Source organism: Vipera ursinii, assembly GCF_947247035.1.
Source record: "Vipera ursinii genome assembly, chromosome: 17".
In the NCBI taxonomy this organism is placed as follows: Eukaryota; Metazoa; Chordata; class Lepidosauria; order Squamata; family Viperidae; genus Vipera; species Vipera ursinii.
The window spans coordinates 2,338,941-2,363,708 of NC_139530.1; the positions used below are offsets into that span (position 1 = coordinate 2,338,941).

Sequence of the window (24,768 nt, forward strand, 5' to 3'; positions counted from 1 at the left end):
ATGCTTAAAAGATGGATATTTATGCATTTTGGGTGTGACAAATTCATTACTTAAAGTGGTATAAGTGTTCATCCTGAGTGGCTAAAATACTTGTTGCGGTAACATCATCTTCCTTCAGGAATGAAATCTGTTGAGGAATGTATTTTAATTGAAATTTCCCAGGACTATGCTTCATGCTGACATTTTGAATAAAGGGACAGTTCTCCTGAGCACGAAGTCTTCTATCTCCTGCAACATTTCAGATCTTATTTAACCTTTCTTGCCACAGTTAAATGAATCAATGCAGCTGCTAAATTGGTCACACGGTTGTTAAGTGAATCTGGCTTCCCCATTGATCTTGCTTGTCAGAAGGTTACAAAAGATGGTCACAGGACCCCAGGACACTGCCACAGTCATAAGTATGAATCAGTCGCCAAGCATCCTAATTTTAATCCAGCAACTTTAGGATTATAAGGGTGAAAAGGCAGCGATTACAAGGGTGAAAAACGGTCATAGGTCACTTTTTCCAGTGAACTAAATGAACTCTGTAAGGGCATTAGAAAAATGCACGTATCTTACTCTCAAATCTCTTCGGGGGTTCAGTACATTTATTCGGTATAGCTACCCAATTACATTCTGCGGGATCGTTCCTTTTTGAAAGCCACATATTTATTTACTTATATTTATTTACGTGCGCACAGATGTTGCACAGTTTCAAAACATATTTCCAATTTCTTGAAGTAGGAAGCTGCCAACGATCTTGGCTGAGCTAATCTGCCTTTACAAACAGCAGGCACTCTTAAGCAGGTATTTTATTTTAATTTGTGAATTCATCTCTTTCAGAGACATCCTTATCACCAACTTGGGTGCCTCAATGAACTTCGATGAACTTTGCGATGAAGTGAGAGAAATGTGCAATTTATCACAGGAACAACCAATTACCCTGAAGTGGATTGATAATGAAGGTATTTCAGGCTTTTTGTAACTGCACTTTATGGTCCAGTTAATTATCCGGCCAAAAAGGGAGATATTAAACGGATAACTTTTTATTTCGAAAGCTTTTTGGAACTGTCACTCAATTGGCAGCTTCAGATTAGAGAAATAAAACTGAAGTCATTCGGGACATACTACATCTCACTTTATTTTGAATTAATAGCCTCAGATATTCAAACTAGCCATAATTTCCCTTTAGACATTACATCTAATGAATTGACTGCATCTTATGATGGCTTTGCTGAAAACTTAAAGTTAACTTTGGTTTTCAGGAAAACAAAGAATGGCTTTGCTTTATGTCTGCAGCCTTTGCTTAATGGTTGCCACAGAAAAAAATCCAGTTGCTCCTGAAATTGACTGGATTTACAGCCATAATGATATATGACCATTCTAGGCAGGCTTTATTACAGTCAGTTGTATTTCAAGGACTTCTTTTATAGATCTCCTTTCCTTTGTACCAGCTAGAGACAGGAAGGAAGAAATTGGTGTCTTCTATACACAGGTGATCCTCAACTTACAACAGTTCATTTAGTAACAGAAATTTTGGGGTCAGTTGTCGTAAGTCGAAAAATTCCAGCTGTTTCAAGATGAGTAGGCCTGGCTGGCTGGCTGGAATTGGGGCAGTGGGACCGCCTAAGACCCTTCACTCTTCGTATCAATTTGTGGGTACCACAAACCTTGGAGATCCTCACTTTAAAACTTGAAAGCATCAAGGAGGCTTCTTAAAAATAATCAAAGAGAGAAGCAACCTGGAATTAAGGAGGAGTTTCCTGACAGTGAGGACACTGTTTCACTATTCTTTGGGGACCTCACTTCATGCTTGTCTCAGAATAAGCGACATTAAATTCCGTGACCTTTTCTGTGTAAACACAGACAGGATCCATCAATTGCCTGTTGAGAATTTTCTTTACGAAAAGGCTGTTTGCCAACTAAGGAAGACATAATAGCACACTAAATGATCCTGCAGAATGATTGCCATCCTTTCAAATGTTTGCTCTGCTAATTAGAGGGAAAAATGGTGATTGATGGAATGAATAGCCAGTTCTGCTCTGTACTATCCTGATTTTTAGTGTTGTTCTTTTTATGCCGGGATGAAACAAAGGCTTAGCGGTTTTCCTTAGCCCTTCCAGTGAGTAACTACTATGAGACAGAGCTACACTCACATTTATGAAGAGGTCTCTGGGTCCCAGAACAATTGTTTTTCAACCGCTAAGTGTCTCTTCTCCTCTGTTCTGAAATGTATAAATGAATTCCAAATTGCACTGTTTGAAAATCAGAAAAAAAATCTATTTTAAATGATACACGGATTGCTTCCATAAATGACATTATTTCTTTGCTTTCTTTTTTTTAAACAGGTGATCCCTGTACCATTTCATCTCAGATGGAGCTGGAAGAAGCATTCCGTTTGTATTGTCAGTACAGAGATGAAGGACTTATTATCCACGGCAAGTTTTGAGACTTGTAGTTTAGCAAACATTTTGAATGATACCTTCTCAGATCAGAAATCCTGCTTTTGTTCTTCCGCTCTGCCTTCTTTCTCAAGCAGACTCAAAATGCAGTGTTGGGGCATCAACCAGCCTCTTCTTTGGATTGATGCTGAACAATAAGATCCGATCCTTACCCACTTTACACTCATAACACGATCCTGTCCACCTGCCGCAACAAATAACCAGAAGATCTGCTTTGTTGCTTCTTTGGTATCAAAGGCATTGGTGAAGTTTCTTTTCTCTGTTTGAGCTGTGGAACATTTTCCCAAGAGGACCTTTCTTGCTATTAAAACCTCTTTGAGGTGAAGCTTGTCACTTTGGGAGGGAGGGCCTTTAGGATTTTCTTGCCTGTTTTAATCAAGTCACTCTTGTATGGGCTTTAGCTGCTTGTTAATTGTCACTGGCGTGTTTCCTTGCTATTTACTTGTCCCACAATTTTGTGTTTTGATCTTAGGAGCCACAGTTTGATCAAGCAGAATTGGTGTATAAATGTCTTAAATGACAAAATAAATGAGACGTAGTTATAATTATAAGCTGTTTGTTCAAAGCCCCCACCCCCCAAAAAAATAGAGCTTCTTCCTCTTAAGCGTTCTGATTTGTAAGTTCACCCAAATCTTTTTGTGTTTCTTCTCTTGAATTTATGCTTCTTGTGTGAGAGTACTCCTTGCGCATCCTCTCTTTTTGAGCTTTATTCTTAACTGCCAATATCTCTTTTGTGTATGTTGCTTTGGCAAGCCCTTAGCCTGACTTTGGTTTCAGTAATTTGGGGTGCCTTCAACGAAGTCTGCAAAGGACTGCCATATTTTTAGAGTCCCAGTTTTGTGACTGAGGAAGGAGTCTGTCACTGGGGATTTATTCAAAAGACTGAGTAGCTAGGAAAGACTGCTCTTTAGGAAATATTTATTTATGATGCGTATTTTATGTTTTGATGCAGTCTTCCCAAGCATTCCAGAACAACCCGGCTTGCCATGTCCTGGGGAAGACCGTAAGTATCGAGGCCCAGAATTTGGGGTTTTAAAAAAAGTTTTAGCGCATCGCTTCTCCTTTTGATTTTCCGTCAAAATATGTCTGGCCTGCAAAAGAAAATGGCAATGTAATTGTGATGCATTGCTAGGCAGAAATTTTCTCACATGTAAATAATATTTAAATAGTATGTTGTTTTATTCATTTTATCTGCATAGCACAGACTGCAACGAAATGGGGTTTTGTTCCTGGGCATATATTTTGTTTGTGTGATAAATATATACGACGAAAGAACATGGTTTAGTTGCAACAGATACTCCAAAAACAGTACAGCATGTCAGGACCTGTCAAAAATTTGGTCTGGGTCAAAATAACTGCTTTAGCATCCATGACTGTTCTTGATATATTTCTAAAATAACAGATCCAACTGCCATATGACAAATTTTAAAGCCAAGGGGAGTTTTTTTTAAAACTATTTGTCACAATCCTTATAGAGGAGTCCACTGCTGTGAGTAAATAAATACACTTTCAAGTTATATTATTCTGCAGCGTTTTCCACAGAAACGGTCTAGTTAGCAGTTACAACATATTCGAACTTATTGTGCAGTGTTGTGAGTTGTGCAGAGCTGTTGTCAATCTTCAAGATCAACTTGTTTGAGTAGATACTACGTAGGGATTTGATGGAAGATGCTCCAACCTATTTTGTAAATAGCTAGCCGCACCCACCTATATTAATAAATTGTGGATTAAAAGGAGGAAAGATAATCCAATTTATGTAAATCTTTCCCCTCTGGAGGTAATTCCTGTGAGAGAATACTTGACAAGATTTTGCTTGTAGCTCTGTCCTAATTTCCATTTGCTTTTCATTAGGGACAGCATGGAAATAAATACGTTAAAAATAATAATAATAATAGAGAAACCAAGTAATTTTTGCTGAAATAAAACAGTTCAGAGTTGCATGTGCTGATTTTATATTGTTTGCGAGTGTTATTCGGTTCATACTCTGGCTATCAGAGCAGTTAGTTTGCCCTTAAGGACCTAAATCTAAAACTTGGATCCTGTGTCAGAAAAAAAGTCAGTGAAAACTGTTAACACGGCATACCTTCTTCCTTCCTTCAGTCACGGACAACTAGATAAGAGTCCCAGGTAATGTGGTAGTTTCTTTAATCGGTTTTTCAAAATTGCTACTGGGCTTTGCAGCAGCTTTAGTCAAGCTAAACACGTTCCAAGAGTGTAAATATTCCAATCATATTTGCATTCAGATGTGATTTTGCTCCTCGCAATGTCTGATCCATTTGCAAGCATACTCTAACCAGATTGGTTGATCCATTCAGTCGTGTCCGATCCTTGGTGATATAATGGGGCAAGTCTCCACATCTTCCCATCTTGTACTGCTTCTTTGACTTTTTCTATGCCGGTGTCAGTTCTGAGGGTGTCCAGCCACCGTGTTCTTCAACAGCCTGGATTCCTTTTCCCTCTAATGCTTCCAAACACAATTGCTTTCTCAAGGGAATTCCCACACAGGAGCTGGCCAAAACAAGTCTGGTGTTACCCGTCCCAGTACTTGCTTCTCAATCACCGTTGTTGCTTGGCTGTTAGTCGCATTTTCAGATGGCTGGATTTCGATTCCCAGAATTCCCCAGCCAGGGCATTGAAGCCCACCCACCTTACAATAGCCAAGGTTGAGAAAAATTGCTTGAAAGATTCGTTTGGCTGGAGAAGAACTAAAGGGGGAAAATTCTCTAAGGAGAAGCTGTTAAAGCTAGATTTGAAATACTTTTTAAACCATCAAGTATTTTACTGGCTGTAGGAAACAGGGACACGTTTAATATATTTAGTGATCCAAAGGAAGTGGCTTGATTTTTGAGAGGAGCTGGGGTTCTAAACCTCTAGTAAGCCTGTTGTAGCTATTGCGCTACAGGTTGGATGCGTGCCTTGCCACAGAAGGGGGAGGAATGGTGACACCAGCTCTCAGTAGCAATGGTGGGAAAAAAGATTCAGATCTGTAAAGAGGGACATCACCGCCAGAAGTTGACCCACCTGGTCCAGAGCTGAACCTGTGGCAATCACAGCCGATCAGCTACACTTATTCAAGATATCTCCCTAGCGTTAACACATAGTCTCTTGATTTGACAGTCCCGTCATAAATTATGGATTTGTATAGATTAGTGTAACTCGCTTGACCTAATTTTTCACTGATATGTGTAGGAAGCATGCTCTCCTGCTGCTTCATTGGTCAGACTGCATTACACATGGAATACTTGAAAAGACCGCTCTGGAGAAGACAACTTGATAAACATCTCGGAGATACACTAAAATAATCCCATATATTTCATCATCCTCTGCTTCTGAAAAAGGTGTCTATTACTCAGGAATCAACATTAATTAATGGCATTAATTTCAGGCTATTAGCAGCTAATATCTGCAGTGGTGGTGTATAAATCAGTTTATTTCAATTTATATGTAGTCATTAGAGGCTTTTAAACCTCCAAATAATTTCCTTCTGTGTGCCCTGTCTGTAGTATAGTTTGTGTTCCATCGTACTGTTATAATTCTCACTAAAAATAACTTGTGGCTTTGGAAAACAATCCTTGGGTAAAGCTTGTTTTAATTGATCCTAAATGTCTCACTCATTCCCCTGTCTGGTGTTTACACTGAGCCATATTTAAATTTCTATGCCTGGAAATTATTTTCAGAGAGCAGAGTGAGAAATTTAAATTCTCCGTTTCCCTCAAAAATAGGCTGCCACTTAAATTAGCCACCTGTTAGAAGGTGCTAATTTTCTACAGTTGCGCAAAAATGTGGACATTGTGGAATGATTCGCATATAGACAGTGGGTGGGTAATTGTCCCTCCCCTCTTTATCAGGAAAGCAGATCTTGTTTGTATTGGGCTGTAACACAACGCTTTAATTTACTGCTTTGTGAAGTCAACACTTTTGGGGGTTGCGTTTTTTTAGGGGTCACTTCCTCCAAATTTCTTGCAGACCTTTGAATACACCGCAGCATCATTTCCCAGTGCGATTTTTTGTTGTTGTTGTTGAATTCAGACGAGTAATTTTATTTTGAGCGGACTGCATGGCAAAAGATAAAACTCATTTTTTTATCTACAGGTGGTCCTCGACTTAACGACCACAACTGAGCCCAAAATTTCTGTGGCTAAGCCAGACAGTTGTTAAGCGAGCTTCGCCCCGTTTGACGACCTTCCTTGCCCCTGTTGTTAATTGAGTCACTGCAGCGGTTACCTTAGTAGCGTGGTCGTTAAAACAAACCGGGCTCCACAATTGACTTTGCTCGTCAGAAGGTCGCAAAAGGGGAATCGCGTGACCCCGGGACGCGGCGACCTTCATAAATATGAGTCAGTTGCTAAGTGTCTGAATTTTGATCAGGTGACCGTGGGCATGCTGCGATGACTGTGTGAAAAATGGTCGTTAAGTGTGAAAAACGGTCGTAAGTCCCTTTTTTCCAGTGCTGTTGTAACTTTGAGCGGTCCCTAAACAAACTGTTGTAAGTCAAGGACTCGGTGTACATTCGCAGGGATGTTATTTTCAAGTAAAGCAGGCTTCCCACTCGCTCATCCCCACAAACTCCCTGTGAATCCCCCCTCTCTCTCTCTCTCTCTCTTCCCTCCCCTCCCCTCCACTTCCTGTTTGTCTTCTCAAGTATGTGCAGAGGCTTCTCCCTCCCAAGATTTTGTGGTGCACAACCGCCAGTTTCCTTAATTGGAGCTGCTGGTGATAAGGATGCAGAGGGAAATGCACCTTCTGATTTTTTAAAGACAAGACAAGTGGAGGGGCCTGAGAGGGGGATGGGCTCATGGCCGCTGTCGGCTTCTGTGGACCAAAGGCAGAAGAATCTTCCTTAGGCTTAGCTCTGGAGGCCCAGGAGCCATGGATTTAGGCTGAGGATGTGGAACTCTGTATCCCCCCCCCGCCCCGGCATTTAAAGCGTGTGCGTTATTTTCTCTGGGTTTGTTTGTTTTTTAATGGCAAACACCGGTGATGTTTTCCATTGTGCATTGGAGAGAAAGATTGCTCGTTGCAGTCTTGCTTCCTGATGCAATCCTGAAACCTGGGTCTCCTTAGAACCCAGTTGGTTCTCCTCTCCCCTCCCCTCCCCTCCTTCCGAGCCCTTGTCAACAACGTTACCCCTTCCCAGGGAACCTCTCCGTAATATTTGGGGAAACCTGAGTCGTGCTTTTCTTTCCTCACCTCCCCCGGCATCCATGCCATGTTTTAGTTTGTGCCTGGGCTGCGAGGGAGAGCCTCCCGAGGGGAGCCAGTCCAACCCGTGCCTGGATACATGAGGCAGAGATGTGAAAGAAGAGAGAACAGGATAACCAGCCTTCCATTAAACATTGGCTCTTAATATTCCGGCTTCTTCTTCTGCCCGTCTCGTCCTTATTTTTTTTTGGGGGGGGGCGTGTAGCAGCAGCCACCACCTGCCAAACAGCAGCAGCAATGAACTAGCCAGCGAGTAAAGCCTGGCGGCATCCTTGCTGCATTGTAAAGCATAACGAATTAGAGGCGGAGGAAGGAAAGGACGAAAACCCAGTGAGTAACGCTTCCCCCCCCCCCCACCGTCCCTCGATTTCCTGTGTTTTTACTGCAATTGTTAGGGTGATGCAGACGGTCTGGGCAAGCAGGGCGAGGGACGCTAGCAGCAGCAGCAGCAGCAGCATCGGGCATGTACTGGGGTGGACCAGTCCACCTTGCAAGCCACACCAGTCTGGCTGCTCCCTCTTGCAGGCGTCCTGGGATGTGGCTGAGACAGCTCTGAGAAAGGCAGGGAGGCGTGCGGGGGGGGGGGGGGGAGAGGAGGATTTGCCCTGAAAAGACGTGCTCTCGCCAGGTGACGGGCTTTGGGGAGGGGGAAGAGACCAGACAGAGGCGTCTGCGGAGGGATGCTGCTCGCCAGGACCGATGAAGGAGATGTACCCCAAAAAACCTGACGGTATGTCTGCGTCCGCGGCCTTGTTTTATGGCGAGGAGGAGGAGGGGGATCGTTGCGATCCGCTTTTGGATTTCTGACATATTTCCAAGGCAGCCTCGGAAAAGAGCGGGTGCGTTCCGCCGTCAGCATCCAGGAGAATAAGATGGTACTGCATTGCTACATCAGGCGACATCGATCCGTTTAACGGGCAAATAATTGGATTTTGTGCAGGAGCCGGGCCTCACCCTCAAATCACTTTTTAATCTGGCTTTTGCTTTTATTTTTCCAGCCGAGAGACCAAAGAGAAGAGGCTTTCGGTTGTGGGTGGCTGTCGTGTAACGAGGCTTTTCTTATTGGTCTTTTTAGACATGGGTTCCTTGGATGTGATCAGGGCATCTTAATTGGATTTGTTGGCAGGAGTCTCGGGCCCGTTTATTTATTTTATTTTCGAGTCTGACTCGCTTTGTCAGATACAGGTTTAACGCTCGATGTTGGTCTCGGGTGACAATGTCAACGATCTGCGTCCCTTTTGCTTTGAGTGCAAAGGAAATTGTGGCTCCTTGCATGCTTTTCTGGTGTTTAGACATTATTTTCCCGAGGGACCGTTGGTTGTATTTTACAGAGGATGCTACGCGCTGTTATCTCAAGGAAGAACGTAACAATACAGTCTAATAGGTGAATTGTCTCTCCGTTCCTGGCCTGTAAATACTATTTGACTCAGAGCTTTTCCCTTCAATTGTTGCCGTATTAGCAGCCATGCTTAGGTTATTCAGAGCACGTGAACGAAAAACCCGTCCTCCTGCAAAGAAAGGAAGGAGCGCCAGAGATGATGAGGCAACTCTGGTGATAACAGCTTTGCTTGCAGAGAGTAGATCTTTTGTACTACAACTAGGAAAGCATAAAGTGGAGATCGGTCTGGGTGGGTGTGCAAGGGAAATTGAACCGGCGCCGTTGTGAAAATAAAATAAAATGCCTATTTACCAGCTGTATTGCAGCTATTCAGGGCTTTTAATTCCAAGTCTGCTTTCCCTCTAATTTAAACAGACTCCTTATTTTGGAAAAGAAACTCAGGCCTTTAATACGATAATTTTCATCCAGTGTTTGTGGTTACCTAGTTGGAGGTGTTTATGTTTGGGGCAACAGAGGAAAAAAATGCTGTGATTCTTCTATCTTTCCCCTCCCCAAACAACAGGAATTTCTTCCCCCAAGGAGATCTGCTTTGGAAACCCCCAGGGCTTTTTGTAGTATTATTTATTTCATTTCATTTCATTTCATTTATATGATCTTGGCATGGGATTGCTATTTAAAGAAGGAAAAAACAAAATAGCACAGGTCAAGCACAACTTTTTTGGACTCTGGAATGTGTGCGGTTGGTTCTTGAAAGTACCTTGGTTGATTTTGAATTCTCAGACTGTACATCTATCCCAGTTTTTTTACATTTTGAACTTAGAGCAATGATATGGAGGGAGCAGGGTTATTTCTAGCATTGGGGTGTAGTTTGTATAATCACCACTGCATACAATTAGGTGTTAAGGCTGTGTAATTGGTTTTTTTTTTAATTTCAATATGTACGTTCTGTCTTTTAAGGTCCAAAATATAACTTAACTTCTTCTGATTTGTAAATATTGTAACTTCAATCAGCAGGGGATGGTTTCCAGGTCTGGTTAGTGTGAAATATTGGTTATGCTAACTATGGTCAACTGTGCTGTTGATGGTAAGGTAGAGGAATTGCTTTCCTTAGGAAATTTCAGTTCCACTTTTCATTGAGATCCTCATGAATGGCGCTCCTCACAGGCGCCTAACATTCTCCATCTTTTGAATCACAGTTAAGCAAACAGGATTATTACATCCGTGTTGTGTTATGTGGTGACTCTTGTGTTCCCATCTAAGCTTCTAAGCCAGCTCCATGTTGCCATTGTTTTTTGAATGCTCTTTTGTCAAGCTGGATCATAACTTGCTGGCGTGACAGTTATTTCAAATGGCAGCTATGCTGAATCTGCTTTTTTTGTAAGTACTTTTTTTCCCCTTTACGTGCAGAAGAATCACAAACCAAATGGGAATCTCAAGGTTACTTGCCTTATTGTAGAAGAACGACTAGGTCACATCTGATGGCTGGATTCTACTTCAAACTTACGTGGTTTTGGGAGATAGCCAGGATAACTGAAGGCAATTCAATTCAAGCACTGGCTGGGGAATTCTGGGAGTTGAAGTCCACAAGTCTTAGAAGTTGCCAAGTTTGGAGATCCCTGATCTTAAATAAGAAAAAATAATAATAATAATTACCTCTGTAATGAGAAGATTGTTAAATATTAACCGCACGTGGGGGTTTCAGGTTAATAGCCACGGTAATAAAGCTGCCTTTATTAATTCAGTTCTTTCTAGGAAGTCTTTTAATTCAACATGTGAACTTTTTGCAGTTGAAAACAAGTGACAATTTCTCCTGCTGTTTACCTAAGGTACAAAATGGCTAACTTGTTTGATTGAGACTGCTGACGTGAATGTGAAAAGACTGGGTCATCCACGCAGTGTTTCAGAAAACTCACAAAGAACTTCTAAACTGAATGTTGAAATTTGTTAGCCAACAAATGCATTACAAAGTCCATTTGTTGAGAGTACTGTAGTAAAGGCCAAATTGTGTTTCATATGACAAGCAAATTTGATATTAATGTATATCCTACTTGGCTGTTTCTTGAGGTGGGGCGAATTATAACCTGCAGTTATATCAAAAAAATGCCAAGTTGATGAGTCAGCCATGTGAAACTATAGATAAGAATGCTAATTTGTCAATTACGATGTGGTGCATACATTTAACTAAGGTACCGTATGTTGGGAAATACCAAGCGTACATCCCCGCTGGGTGTCCAACTTGGTGCTTTGATTAGGGAATTTGGTGGCCCTCAGGATAAGTTAACTTAATTTATGACACATAAGCTCAAAAAAAATGAGAAGAAGGTCATTTGTCTAGCAGCTAATCCCTTCTTTGAAGGCAAAGCAACCATGTTGCAGTTAAGATAGTTCCTTGACAAATGATTTTCTGGAAGGAAGAGATTCTGTCGCATTTCCTCACATCCAGCTTAATTTGGATTTTAGCCTTTTAACAAAGTTTGCTACTTTTGACCACTTCAGAACCTAAAAAGTGACTTTTCCAAAGCTCTGGTACCCAAACATAATTTTCCACCTATGATTTTAGCTTTCATTCCCCCTCTGGACCAAGAGGAAACATTGTCCGGCCTGAGATGAAGAACAAAATGCCTATTGCGGTTGTGTCTGTTACTGCAGCACTGTCAAGAGAACAGTGCCTTCAACAATTCATGAGCAATGTGGGCCAGCTCAGATGGTGTGTAGGCACTTTGTGCCTTCCCATGCATTGACACCTCATCCCGTCACATGAGGATGTAGTAGGAGACTGACTTGAAATGCTCACTTCGATCTGGCTACAAAATTAGGTGTGATTGCCATGCCCTGTTTTCCAAATGGGTGTGTTTAGAAAGAAATTGTCAGACAAGACTGGCTACCATCCACCATGGAGATTTGTCATCCTCACAATTTTGGAAACCCTCTTGAAAAACATTTCTGATATTCATCCGTCTTAATATCATTTCAGATCCCCCAAAACTCTTCTGGTCAATATTTTGATGCTGAAAGTTGCCATACAAATTTAAGAGTTCTCGTTTGCGCTGTGTATTCACTGGAACTGGAAGTGTGGGATAGGCATGTGTTCTTCAAACACTGCGTAGTTTTAGTTCCAATAATATCTACAGTTTATATTTAGCTTACAAATTTCAATACTTCTACAGGGAATTTCAGTTAGTGGTCTGGCAGCCAGTGAGTTTGAGTTGACTCCCAGATGAATGTTTTGAGTTTCATAGTACTATAAATCTCTGACTACTTGTAAGGCAGCACAACATATACAAAAAACACAATTGTAATATTATATTCATAGTATTCATAGTAATTGAGCAAAAAGGATAGTTTTGAAAAATAAATTGATGTTTTCACAATGCTGTTGGAGATGAAACATTTCGTGGATCACCTCCAATCTAGAAAATGAGGACTGCCTTTTCCTTGCTTTCCCTACTTAGAGTTTATGTTTTGATCTGTCGGCCATGTTGCAAATTTCTGTAACAACAAACCTATCTAATCATCAAAGCCCAAAATCAAAGTTTCATTTTTTCCCCCACCTCGAGCACAAAGTCCCAAAGTGGTTTCCAAAGAGAAATGAGATTGTGTTGTTGGTTAATCAAGGCAGTCAATTTAGCCACCTCTGCTAACTCCAAAAATGAGTAAAAGAATTGATGAGACGCTAAGTTTATGTCTTGCCATTACTTTTCCTTACAAAAATCTAATGGTAGGATTTCCTACCGTAGCTGGACTGGTTTTTACTTAGGCTGTAAACCACAGTTTAATGAACAGCATTCAGCAATTTCTGTCTTTTGGTGATTGGAGTAACACTTACTAATTTTGGGTTACTCGAGAGAAAACGTGCCCCAGATCCCCATTCAGCCAGCTTCTTTCCTCCCTAGAATAAACCAATTTTGTTTACCGAAAACACAGTTCTGTCAAGAGAAGTTAAGAGCATTTTTATGGTCTCGTTTTGCTAGAAGGAGAAAGAACTAAATTAAAATATTTTAACAACTCTGTCTTTGCCTCAAAGTGGTTGTGAAGCTGATTTTTTCTCTCTGGGTGCCTCTTTTCTAATTTGTTCTCTGCTCCTTGTGATGTTCTTTAAGCAGTAAATTGCTTGTGGGAAGAAGACGCATTAGCTTCTCTGGTTTTGTTTGGTTTTTTTTTTAAAAAAAAAGCTTGCAGGTTAGCATATTGCTAAGCAGTGACAATTGTCAAGCATTTAACAAGAAGGTTAAGAATTGGTGTCTTATAGCCCATTCAGAGTCTTATGTCTTATAGCCCATTCAGAGTTGTATTGACCAGTGTTTTATTGATTGTGAGAAGGTGTTTAGTTGTTGAACTCCACTAGGCAGCTAAACTGCTCAACATTTCTGAATACTTGTACAGTAGCTCTCTCATAAGACCCTCCCAGCACAGATAAGTATCCTCTTTTCCTTAATGTAATGATTTCAAGGATGAAATAGGAACTGCAGGTACAAAAATTTGTTTAGTGACTGTTCAAAGTTATATCAGCACTGAAAAAAGTGACTGTTTTTCACACCTAATGACCCTTCTTGGTCCCATGATCAAATTTCGGAGGTTTGACAGTGTATTTATGATGGCTGCACCAAGTGGTGTGAAACAGCATCCCATTCCACTGGTAACTGGGTGAAAAGGTCAGGATGCAACTCCATCCTCATTTCTTCTTTCTGAGCCGTCATTTGCACGTGGACCCTCTTTCAGCCCAGCTGTTAGGGGGCAGTGCAGCCCTCTGCATCTGGTTAAGCAAAGCTCTTTGTCGCTCACCTGTCTTGCAACTCTTGAAGGCAGACACGGCTTCTCCCGAGTTCTGCCCGGGCTGACTCCAAGAAAAGATGCGGCTGCCTTAAAAGGTTGTGGGCCGTATTTGCCTACCTGTGTGATTCCTGAGGACTTTCCTTTCTAAAACGCCACGTGTTACTACTGTCAGCAGTAGCTTTGAAAGCCAGCTCTGCCTCGCCTGAAAAAAGATAAGATCTATCCCTGCTCTAAGGAACGCATCTGAAAGGGAAGTTCCGATGCTGCAATCTTTGCTTAAAAGCATGGCAGGCCATAAACAGTGCTGGAAGACAAGGCCTTCTGTATCACATTGGGAATTCCCTGCAGATCCGTAAATTCACAACCAGCAGGAGAATGTTTGATCAGTAAATGTCCCATTTTTAGAAGACGTTAGGAAACATCTCTGGGTTTCGTGGCAGGAAAATCCTTTCACTTGGTAGCAACATTAACAGACTGCCACTGGTCTCAGATGTTGCCTGAAGCGGAGCAGCTAACTGGCAATAGATTGGCTATGGGAGGATGAAAAAGCAATTGATTAGTTCTTAAAGTGGGACCTTTTTTATGGCTGAATCCTATGACTCCTGATTTGCACCTGCAGCTTGTGGTTTTCCATTATGTGGCAACCCGAAGCGAAGCTGGGAACTCTCGTGCGGTCATCCCAGGACAGATCCTGCGTCAGTGTAGCTCACTGTTCCTCAGCGTTGGCCGTTGTAAGATTCAGTGGAGTACAACTTCCAGAATTCTCCAGCCAGCAAGCTTCAGAAACATTGGGCTAGCCACTTGTTTGCATCTGATGAACTGAGTTGCAGCTCACAAAGGCTTCTTCTGCCTTTTAATAAAATTTAGGCGTTGGAAAAGGGGCACTTTCTGACCATTAGCTGCTCCCAGGGGCTAATCCAGCTTTCCTTCTGCACTATCACCAAATCTTGCAGTTGATTTAAGAAGCCATCTTCATATTCACTTCTCAGATGTTTCCCCAGTGCAAAGTTTTGGATTTATTTGTGTACAGGAAGTTAAAGTTATCAGGGCTATTGTACTGATTTCCTTCCTTCCTTCCTTCCTTCCTTCCTTCCTTCCTTCCTTCCTTCCTTCCTTCCTTCCTTCCTTCCATCCATTTCATTTTAGCTCCGCATTTATTCAGCTTGCTTGGAAGGCAAACTGCTACTGTCTGGGACCAACTTCCATGCGGGAGTTATGACTCAGCAGGTATTTTAGAGTAGAAGATTTAATTGTAGGAGAGGTGAGACCTATGGAGCGTGAGTCAGATCTTTCATCTAAAGCTCAGTGGAAAGCTTGTTTTAGTCCCGGTTTTGAGCATAACGGCATCTGTTTTGTGGTACTCTCCTTGTGAATGCACTGTTTTCTCTCTATTGGTCATGCAGTCTTCTAACCTGGCATTTCCAGCTAGTCCTCAAGTTGCTTGGCAACTATTCGAACCCATTCCAAAGTTCCAGTGCCCCCCTCCAGGCAGCCATGTCACCACTGCCTTTCCGTTATTCAATAATTGACTTGCCTTTATGGCCGTTTGCCACATCCCGCAGTCACATGACCCCAATTTAATGACGTCTTGCCAAAAAACCCCTAAAACAAAGATTTTCAACAAAAATGCCCCACAGCAAGCATGGCTTCTCTTAACGACCACAGCATTCACTTTATGACCACCACACAAAAAAAGGCTTTAAAGTTAGATTGGTCACTTGGGTGACCCGCTTTATGACTGAGAGGCTCCATTCAGTCGTAAGTCCTGGTCTACCTATGTTTCTTATCAGTGGTGACCTTTTACCACCGACAGGCCTGTCAGTGGATTAATCTGATCTATAGAGAAAGTCCAATAAAGCCAAAATGATTGCTGTAGTTAGCATCAAATAATGGAGAACTCAGGGCCAAAATCTTGTCCTTTACTACTGCTCTTAACCACTCTACTCTTAAAGCAGATCCCTTAAGTGTCAGAATCGACCCACTTCATTTGTAGTACGTGGCGTTACCGTGTGTACAATCACATTCCCAGTTCTGGAGAGCTCACCGGACTAAGTCTCAAATTTCAAGATCAGATTCCAGAATCTCCAAAAGCATCGTTTGTTAAACTGTTGAAATCGTTCTTGCTACTTCGAGACTGAAATGGATTTCATTTTCTTTTCCCCTTGCAACAATTAATAAGTTCATTTCCAGACTGTGTAAATAGCGAACGGTTATCCCAGAGAAGTTTGCTTTCAAAGAATTAAGGCTGCTGAAGATAAAGAGAAGATGGTATTGAATTAATTAATTAACAATTAACCACTGCGACAGCTTGCCGTCAGAAGTTGTGAGTGCTCCAACACGGGAGGTACTTCAGAAGAGACTGGACAACCAAGAGATTTTCTGATAGGAATCAATTCAGATTGACACTAGGAAGTCATGTGTTAAACTGTCATGGACTTGAGACCGGATTTTCCAAAGGTTACAGATGCAGGCTGTACAACAAAGGACAACATATGCTGGTAGAGATTTGAAGAACTAAAAATGGCTCCCCAAAAATACTCTGAAGAATTAATATGCACGCAGGTGACTTTATACAAAATCAACTCTTTTTGTAGTGATTTTAATTTTAGGATCAAATTCTCCCAGGTATTCTACACAGATATGTGTTTGTGTGTATGTCTCACATCTGTGTTTATTTCAAACCCGGAATGTGTGTCGGCTGTCCAGTTGTCATAGAAACAGTTACATTCCTTTCCATGTTCTCTTAATAAAAACCCCTGAAATAAAAGTCTACCTCAAGATCTTTTGGTCTGGTGGAAACCGTCAGCTTCTGACAGGCTAAGGCTAACTTGGCTGCTGGGGGTGAATGCAGAAAAAGGGCTTATTTCTACGAAGGACTAATGGTTTTTCATCAGCGGAGAAAATGTAAGTCTTCTCAACCCAAACTTTTAGAATTAATGCTTCAGTGTGGAGAGATAAAATATCTGGAGGACATTTTCTTGGGTTATGATTCTTGAGCAAAAGGTCTGTTGAAATCTTTGTTCGGTACCTTGAAGGTGGTTGACTTGATTGACTTCCATTTAGACGTGATTTTAGGAGATGTCTGCAATGTGATGGATATGAATCATTGGACCTTTAGATATTTTAGCTTCAAACCTCATTGATAGGAAGTCCTCTTTGGTTTCTACCTGTGGCCCTTAGAAGTCACCTGCATCATATCCTTTATAAATTGAGTAACAATCATCGATATAAAAGACCAGAATCCAGTTCCTATAAGAATCCAATCCCTAAATAGTGCAAAACCCTTAATCTGCTTTGGTTTATAGCGTTGATGTGGGTTCCCCCCCCCCTTTCAGATCTTTTGTTCTTCTAATTTAATCTTTTATTGATCTTTATTCTGTCTTTCTCTTTTCAACTCTCCTGGGTGTTTTCTAGGCTGAAATAATGGCGTGTATTTAAAATAAGGTTTGGTATACTTTGGGTTTGATTTTTTTTTAAAAAAAATCTCTTTTCTACACTGCATACATAGAAATTCTTAAGAGCCTAAAGATCACATGATCATGAGTGCTTTGGACCCAAGGCAATGCAGGACTTTTACACGCCGAATAGTGAGGCTTGCGTGACTGAACAAGATGACATTGCGATGGGAGGAGGAATCTTTTCAAGGAAAAGCGATTGCATGGATTGGGTCGAAAGATCTCAGTCATTTTGGGGGGGGTTCTTTTGACTCCAGATCCACATTTGGATAGAGGCGCATGTTTCCAAAAGGCCGTTTGATGACGCCTGCATCAAGGATTCTACGATCACTTTGATCTGTTTGTGCTTCTTTTTAAATTTGGATTCCCCCAACTTTATCCTCTCCCTTCCGAGAGGGAAAATTGGTTCTGCAAAGGCAACTCTCAAGTTACACTCCCCACCTGCAGCTTAGCCTGCTCTGAAAAAGACTCCTTTTAAAGAAAGCTACAAGGCTGGTATTAAAGTAGCTTTAGGGCATGCTTTGACAATCCAGTGAAATGATCTTTTTTTTTTTTTTTGAAATGAATTTGGTCCCCACACTGCCCTAAACGGCCTGGAAGGATTCTTAAGCTGAATCTGAATTCCATTTGGACAAAGTTACTGAATAGAATATTGGTCATTTCTTGATGGATACTGAAACACACACACACACACACACACACACACACACACACACACAGAGACATTTTACCCCCTTGGTCCTAGTGACATCATCTTCCAGGAGGGAGAACAGGAAAAATGGGAACCACAATTGGGCAACTGTGTATTGTCGTTGGCGTTTCCCGGCTAACTTGCCTCATTGGCATTGGCTTAAAGACTGAGCCTCTTCTTTGAGGTCTGTCGTCTTCTCGCCATCTCACCTGTGCCTGCAGTCCTAGAACTGTCATAAGACCAGGATCATGTGAAGGGGACTTGGGGGGGGGGGGAAGATGGAGTGGGGGGAGGGAGAGGCCGGAGCGACAGGGGAGACATGTTCTTCAGATGCATTTTGACAGCGCAGCTTTTCGGCGATGCTGCTGCTGCGTCGGACGCTCGGAAAAGCCCTCTCCAGACGCCACAGGCTCGCCGTAGAGAGGCCTCGGGATTAACATGCTCCTGCTTTACACCTTTTTCATATCCTTCTCAGAATCAATCTATCGGCGGGGCGCCAGAAGATGGAGGAAGCTGTACCGAGTGAATGGCCATTTGTTTCAAGCCAAGCGCTTTAACAGAGTGAGTACTGTGGTCAAAGGAGACGGCGGGGTGGGGGCGGGGGCACGGGGGGGGGGGGTAAGGGCATGGGTGGGGAAGAGCGAAAATTAGGGGCTGCTTTTTCCCCCAGGTGATCCTTCTCCTAGCCTGGAAAGGCAAAAAAAAGAAAGGATCAATTCAAAATGGAATTAAAAATAATAATTCAGCTTAGGCTCCACACAGTGATTGAATAACAGGCTTTCAGTCCTGCGTTCTGCAGAGAGAAAATCCCAGTGCATGTGTGTGTGTTGGTGTGTTCATAGGAAAAAATTTTTAAAAAAATTTTTTTGGCTTTCCTGCTCATCTCCCTGATACACATGGATTTTCTTCCCCATTTTCCTATCCCTCCCCCCTTATTGTTTCTCTGGATTAGCCTCAAGATGCTCAGAATGCTCTTAAAATGCATGGGGAGCTAAATAGATGTGACCTAATTAATGACACCATAAATATTTCTATCTTTGGAGCGGCTGCGTGTGTGTTGGAGACACAGCTGTGTGAAAGATCTGACTTCATCTATAAAGCAACCCCCCCCCTTAACCCAGCCCTCTAATGCTGCAGAATGTAATCAGTATCTAATCCTTTTGGGGGGGGGTTGAAGATTTGTGTGTTTTGATAAATGATTGGATGAAAGGTTTATTTAACTGTCAGGATGATATGGCTGCCGCTACTTCTTGATATTGTACAAGAGAAGGCTGGTGTGCTAGTGTGTGGGTGCCCTCACACAAATACACACTTGTTATCTCTATTGCAAGATTCCATCAGTTGAAAGGGGTTCGGAGCAAAATCAGATTTTTTTTTAATGGCAGCTCACATTTTTAATCTCCTTCCTGGTGATTGAAATCTTTCCTGATTCTGGTCTTGATATAGGCAGGTTCAGGTTCCCGAGGACTGTCATATGTTAATGCGTCTTTATTTTAATATTAAAACTGTATTTTAGGAAGGAATTAACGCAGAAGGTTTGAACCGGCAATCTTTGATAGTTTCATGAACCATGATGATGTTAAAACGCATGGATTTTAAGGGTGATTCTAACAGTTAATGGGTATTTAATTAAAACAGTCAAGAAAAAGATGTTCCCGATTTATTCTATATTATATTTATTGGAATTCATAGCTCTTGTTATTCCTTAGGTTCAGATGTCTAATTTTTCTTTAAAAAATGTTCTCCGTTTTGCAAACCTCTCATGCATCCATATCTGATTGCTAGGTATAAAGATGTCTAAAAATATGCTTCTTTAATAATATTGGTTGGCTTTAAAATGCAGCTAATGTGTGCCTAAGGAAACTAATCTAGAGCATTAGGTCAAGCATTAATCCAACTGGGACAAGTCAAAATGCACATCTCAGAAAAACAAAAGTTTCTGTATCAAATGTGTACATTACAAACATTTTCCTCTACACAACAAATACATAGCTGTGGGTTCATCTACCTATTCACTTTAATAAGCCCTGGGATGGCAATGTAGGGCATGTTTGATTCCAAGGTCTGCTAGAGTAGCAATTAAGGAATTAAATCAGCATCATAACAGTGTCATAATTAAATTTCAGAAAGATTGGGCCTCTGCAGCCTGCTTACATCATGTATGTTGTTTAAACCTGCCCACATCTGGCAGTTAAGGTATTCTGACTCAGTCTGTTCTTCTCTATTTAATCAGATTTAAGGGCTATTTAAGCGCGCACGCACACACACACACGCGCCTCTTTTCTATTTGAATGTTGAAAACAAGATTTGGAAAAGAATACGAAAGGATTACTTTGTTGCCGCAAAACAGTCACATAGTACTTTTAAAAAGCTGAAAATTCTTAGGGCTGAAATATTATTTTTTAAGTCTTTGGCCAGGAGTTGCAAACAATTTGGGGGTTGGGATTGACAGTTTTTAAAACAAGCGAATAGGCTTGTGGGGGCAGAGCAGATATACTGTCAAAGCTCCCTCTGTGTCAGGCTTCTCTTGCATGTTTCAGCCCCCCACCCCACCCCAATAACATAGAAATAGAAACATCATCATTGGAAGTCAGTGGGGCATCTTCCATCCCTCAGCCCAGTGAACTCACAACTTCCTTTATCAATGGGGGGGGGGGAGGGGGAAACCCTGCACAATTCTGTATTAGGTCGTACATTCCCTTGATCAACTACGGCAGGTCCATTTCATTAATTCCATAAATAAATTTGTATGCCTCCCATCTGAATATCAAAGCACCTCGGGTGACAAAATCAAAACATTGCAAAACCAAGACCCCAAAAAGTGATGGACATCTGGGCTGGTTCTGCACCCCTTATTATTCGGGCATGTGTGTTTTTTTTTCCCAGTGGAAGTATTTAGGTACCTTTTCACAATCCAAGTTCTTGATGCAGAACCACTTTCCGCAAAGCCTGGGCGATCTCGGGGAGCTGCCAGGGGCACTGATGGCGTGGCTCGGACCCCACGCATGCAGCAGCCATCACATAAGCGCTTTGCTGGAAACCCTTGCTTCCACCCGGTTCCGTTCCAAGTGGCTTCTCACATGCCGGCGTGGAGAATGTGTGAACCGGGCCATAGTAACTTGTGCGGAGAGGTTGAGGGTCACTCAGCCAGAGGCTTCCGTTTCTCTGATTGCTCTCGCTTGCCTGAAAAATTAAGGATTTTTTTTTATTCTGCAAAGGAACAAAAGCACTTTTTATGCTGGGGAGCTTAGCTACAATTCGACAATGGCCTCAGTTATGTATAATTTTCCATTCTGTCAATTGGCCTTCGTTCTCATCTTGAAGGGGTTCGAAAATAATGACATTTGGGATACTCTAAACTTCTTTATCCATGTTAGGAGAGCATCAGCCTTCCAAATACCAAGCTGAAATTCTTAATAACAGGGGTCGTTTTACTGGAGCAAATCGTATCACTGAGAACCATAAAAAAAATTTTTTTGAATCTCACTTTCCAATCTGTTTGCCCCACCCCAGACACCGTGGGTATGTTATTTCGTTTGGGAAAAGAGCCAGAAAAGTCCTGATCCCATTAGCTCATAGTTTAAGATGGCTACGTGGGCATATAATTCAGTTAAAATTCAGCAAGAATTACAGAATTAATTAATGGGCCCTTATTTCTTTGCCCGCAATTTAAGCATTGGATAGGATGGGTTTATAAATCCAAAGTCCTAGTGTAATGCCATTCACACCATCAATAAACAAATCTGACTGGAACTTTAGAAAAATAGATAGAAAATGAAGCTAGATTCACAAGTTGTAAGCGAAGTCAAATCGTGTCCAGTAGATTTAAACACTACTCCCTTTCAAAGTTACTTACAATGGAGAATTCAGTTCTGCCTCGCCTTGTGGACAAAGCAAAGTAGGATGACTCCACTGCCAGATTGAAAAAAGAGGTCCAGTCTTGAGGTGGTGGTAGGGAGAAGAATTGGGGGAAAAAAATCACTTTCTGACACGGTACAAAGATTCTTGTATCCACGTCAGAAATTGCTGGATTTGAATTTAAAAACATCTCAAAACTAAATAAAGTTTCTCTTTCTATGTGAAACATATCCAGATGATAGCAGCTTAGTTTACATAATCTTTTTATTTTCAAGTCATTCCATGTGACTTTTTTAAAGGATGAGAATATTTTGCTCTGAAACCAAAAGCTGTTACATTTAATTACGTCAGTTACTGTAATACAGATCTGTAGCAAGAAGGTTCCCTTGCAATCCATGTCCAGGAAATGATCGGAAGAAAATAAAATTTAACTCTATGATTATAGGTGGCTGGTAGTATTAGCTCATGCCAGCCAGCCTGTTTGGACAGCTGTTTTTGAAATGCTTGTCTGTTGGAAAGCCTCTTTGTTTTTTTGTTGTTGATTTGTTCCCCCCCCCCCCGCAGAAAGCCTCGAAGTGGATGTATTTCTAATTGCACAACTGGGAAAAATGTGTTAATGTTTTGGTTTCCGAAAGCAACGGACAGTTTAGGCTTGAAAAACAATCAGAACCCTGACAGTAATAGTTGCAAAACGATGATTTTTTTTTAAAAAAAAGTTTGTTCTCTTATTTGAAAAAAGAATTGTGGGTGCCATTTTTGCATGCCCTGCTAAAGACAAACAGCAATTAAGCTTCTCTTTGAGCCTTGCCTCTAACAAGTTGACTCGGGTTTGAAAGTATCCGACCAGTTCTAGGAGTGCAAATCAAAGCAATAAAAGATTAGAGACTGATGCTTCCCCAAAATCCTTTAAAAAAATATTCCAGGAATAATGAGTGTATGTTTTTCTGGACCTAACACCCTCACCCTAGTGCTGAGCCTCCCTCTGCAATCTCTTGCCTTATAAAAATGCCCCTACATTAATCAGATCCTTTTTGATTCTTAATGCACCTCATTGGGAATTCTTCAGCATTTGATGTGCAAGAATCTGTTTGCCTTTAAAAAAAAAATTCTTCAGCTCTAGTTTGAAAAACTGTAGTTTTCAGTTAGGATGTAACAGCTCTGTTGCCAGACGAACCGTCATGGCCCTTCTGGATGGCTAGTAATATCCATCAAGGAGTTGTTTTCATGACTTCCCCGAGGGGATAGCTGTGTGAGTCTACAAAACTTGAAAAGCGGTCATCCTTTTTTTTCTGTCTCAGTGCATATTCTACAAATTAAAGCAAGGGATATTTTCATGGAGCAGCTCAAAACTCAGTGTATATGGGGGGGGGGGGGGAGAAGGAAGCTTTTATATTGATTGATTTACTGGGGTCTGTTTGCCACCCCTAGCCAATAGGATTTTAAGGGACAGACCAAAGCAGAAATGACATTATCTGCTTTAAAAGCTAACAACCCTCTTCATAGTCTGCCAGGACACTTCTATCAAGAGGCACATTTTTCTTAAGCCTCTCACAATCTTAACAGTGGGGAGGCATTTACTTGGACCAGTGACCTGAAAGAGAGAGAGAGAGAGAAAGAGAGAGAAACCATCTCCCCTTCAGGGAAAAACGGTTCTCCGTGATTACAATTTGATCTAATGCGCGTCTCCATTCTCAGGGTGACCTACTCCTTCCTTTCCCATTGCAAACTCTGTCCCTTGCCTTTTTTTTCAACTGCTTGGCAGAGCGATTTCTGTTGGTTAATGCAGAACTTGTTGAGAGTTTTTCTATCTCTGGGCCTGGCAAAGGAAAATAAACGAACCCTCACTGCAACTCTAGCGTCCGTCCGTGCATGGAAACTAAGATTTGCTGCACTGAAGGATTCATTTTTAATGACCACTTTTCAGCTGGCCTTGCAAATTTCACATGGAATGGATATAATGCTGGGTAATCAAAATTAAAAGGAGTCCAGAGTCACTTGGCTGAGGTGGGTGGCTAGAGAAAAGAAGGGAGAGAGGGAGGGAGGGAGGAAGGAAGGAAGGAAGGAAGGAAGGAAGGAAGGAAGGAAGGAAGGAAGGAAGGAAGGAAGGAGGTTGATTTTACAAGCCAGGTGGATTTTAAAAGAAAAAGCAGAAAGGCAGGTCACCATGTGGCTGTACTAATGAGTTACCTCTCCACTCAAAAATATTTGTCCTGAATTCTCATATTCAAGGTACCACAGAAGTAAAAACGGAAGGGTCGCCTTCAGTTTGTTGAAGATTAGAACGAATGAAGACAAAACCTTTTGGAGTGGACCTATTATTCATTACTATTGCATCTGCTTCCTAGACAAAAGCTGCTAGATTTGGTCTTGGTGTTTCTAGTTCAAAGGTTTAAGTAGGAGATGATGGGAAAATCCTTCTCTGTCGTTCACAGACAAAATGGTGCTAGAACATGTTCCTCAAACTTTCAGGAGGAATGGACTTCAACTCCCAGAATTCCACAGCCCGTTGAAGTCGAAGTTCACCCCTTTTATGGTTGCTGAGGTTGAGAAACACTGTGCCAGATTAACAAACGGTCTAGCTTGAAATCAAGATGCTGACCCTGAGAAGCCGTGCATCCATCCCACAACAAAGCCTTTGGCTGTTTTTCACCATTTCACTTTTGAAATGTAGTTTTGTTTATTTGGAGGGCCTGGGTGTCACTTCCAAGTGCTTCCATTTGTGTTCCAGAGAGCCTACTGTGGCCAGTGCACTGAAAGGATATGGGGTCTGGGAAGACAAGGTTACAAGTGCATCAACTGCAAGTTGTTGGTCCATAAACGCTGTCACGTTCTTGTCCCACTGACCTGCAAAAGGCATATGGTAAGTTGGGTCCTTGCGCAAAGCCGTGCCTGGATTGTGTTAAAATGAGAGCATAACAGCACGAGGTCTGCGGCAGATTTTTTGTGGGATAAATCACGCCTTAATTCACCTTTACTGGTGAGGGGGAAAAAAGATCATACGTATTTTAA

The 24,768-nt window shown here is 41.7% G+C and overlaps 1 protein-coding gene across 4 annotated transcripts in view; it reads left to right on the forward strand.

The window, feature by feature from the left end:
* The window catches only part of PRKCZ (protein kinase C zeta), a 41,258-nt gene that overhangs the window by 4,893 nt on the left and 11,597 nt on the right, over nt 1-24,768 (forward strand). The window contains exons 4-8 of one of the 4 annotated variants that reach the window (XM_083375798.1): nt 823-944; nt 2,328-2,417; nt 3,394-3,444; nt 18,377-18,462; nt 24,488-24,619. In XM_083375798.1, the coding sequence (XP_083231924.1) occupies nt 823-944; nt 2,328-2,417; nt 3,394-3,444; nt 18,377-18,462; nt 24,488-24,619 (481 nt within the window). Of the gene's footprint in view, nt 1-822; nt 945-1,115; nt 3,445-8,337; nt 8,374-18,376; nt 18,463-24,395; nt 24,620-24,768 lie in introns of those variants that run through there. The other 3 variants (XM_083375795.1, XM_083375796.1, XM_083375797.1) reach the window with 3 other exon arrangements.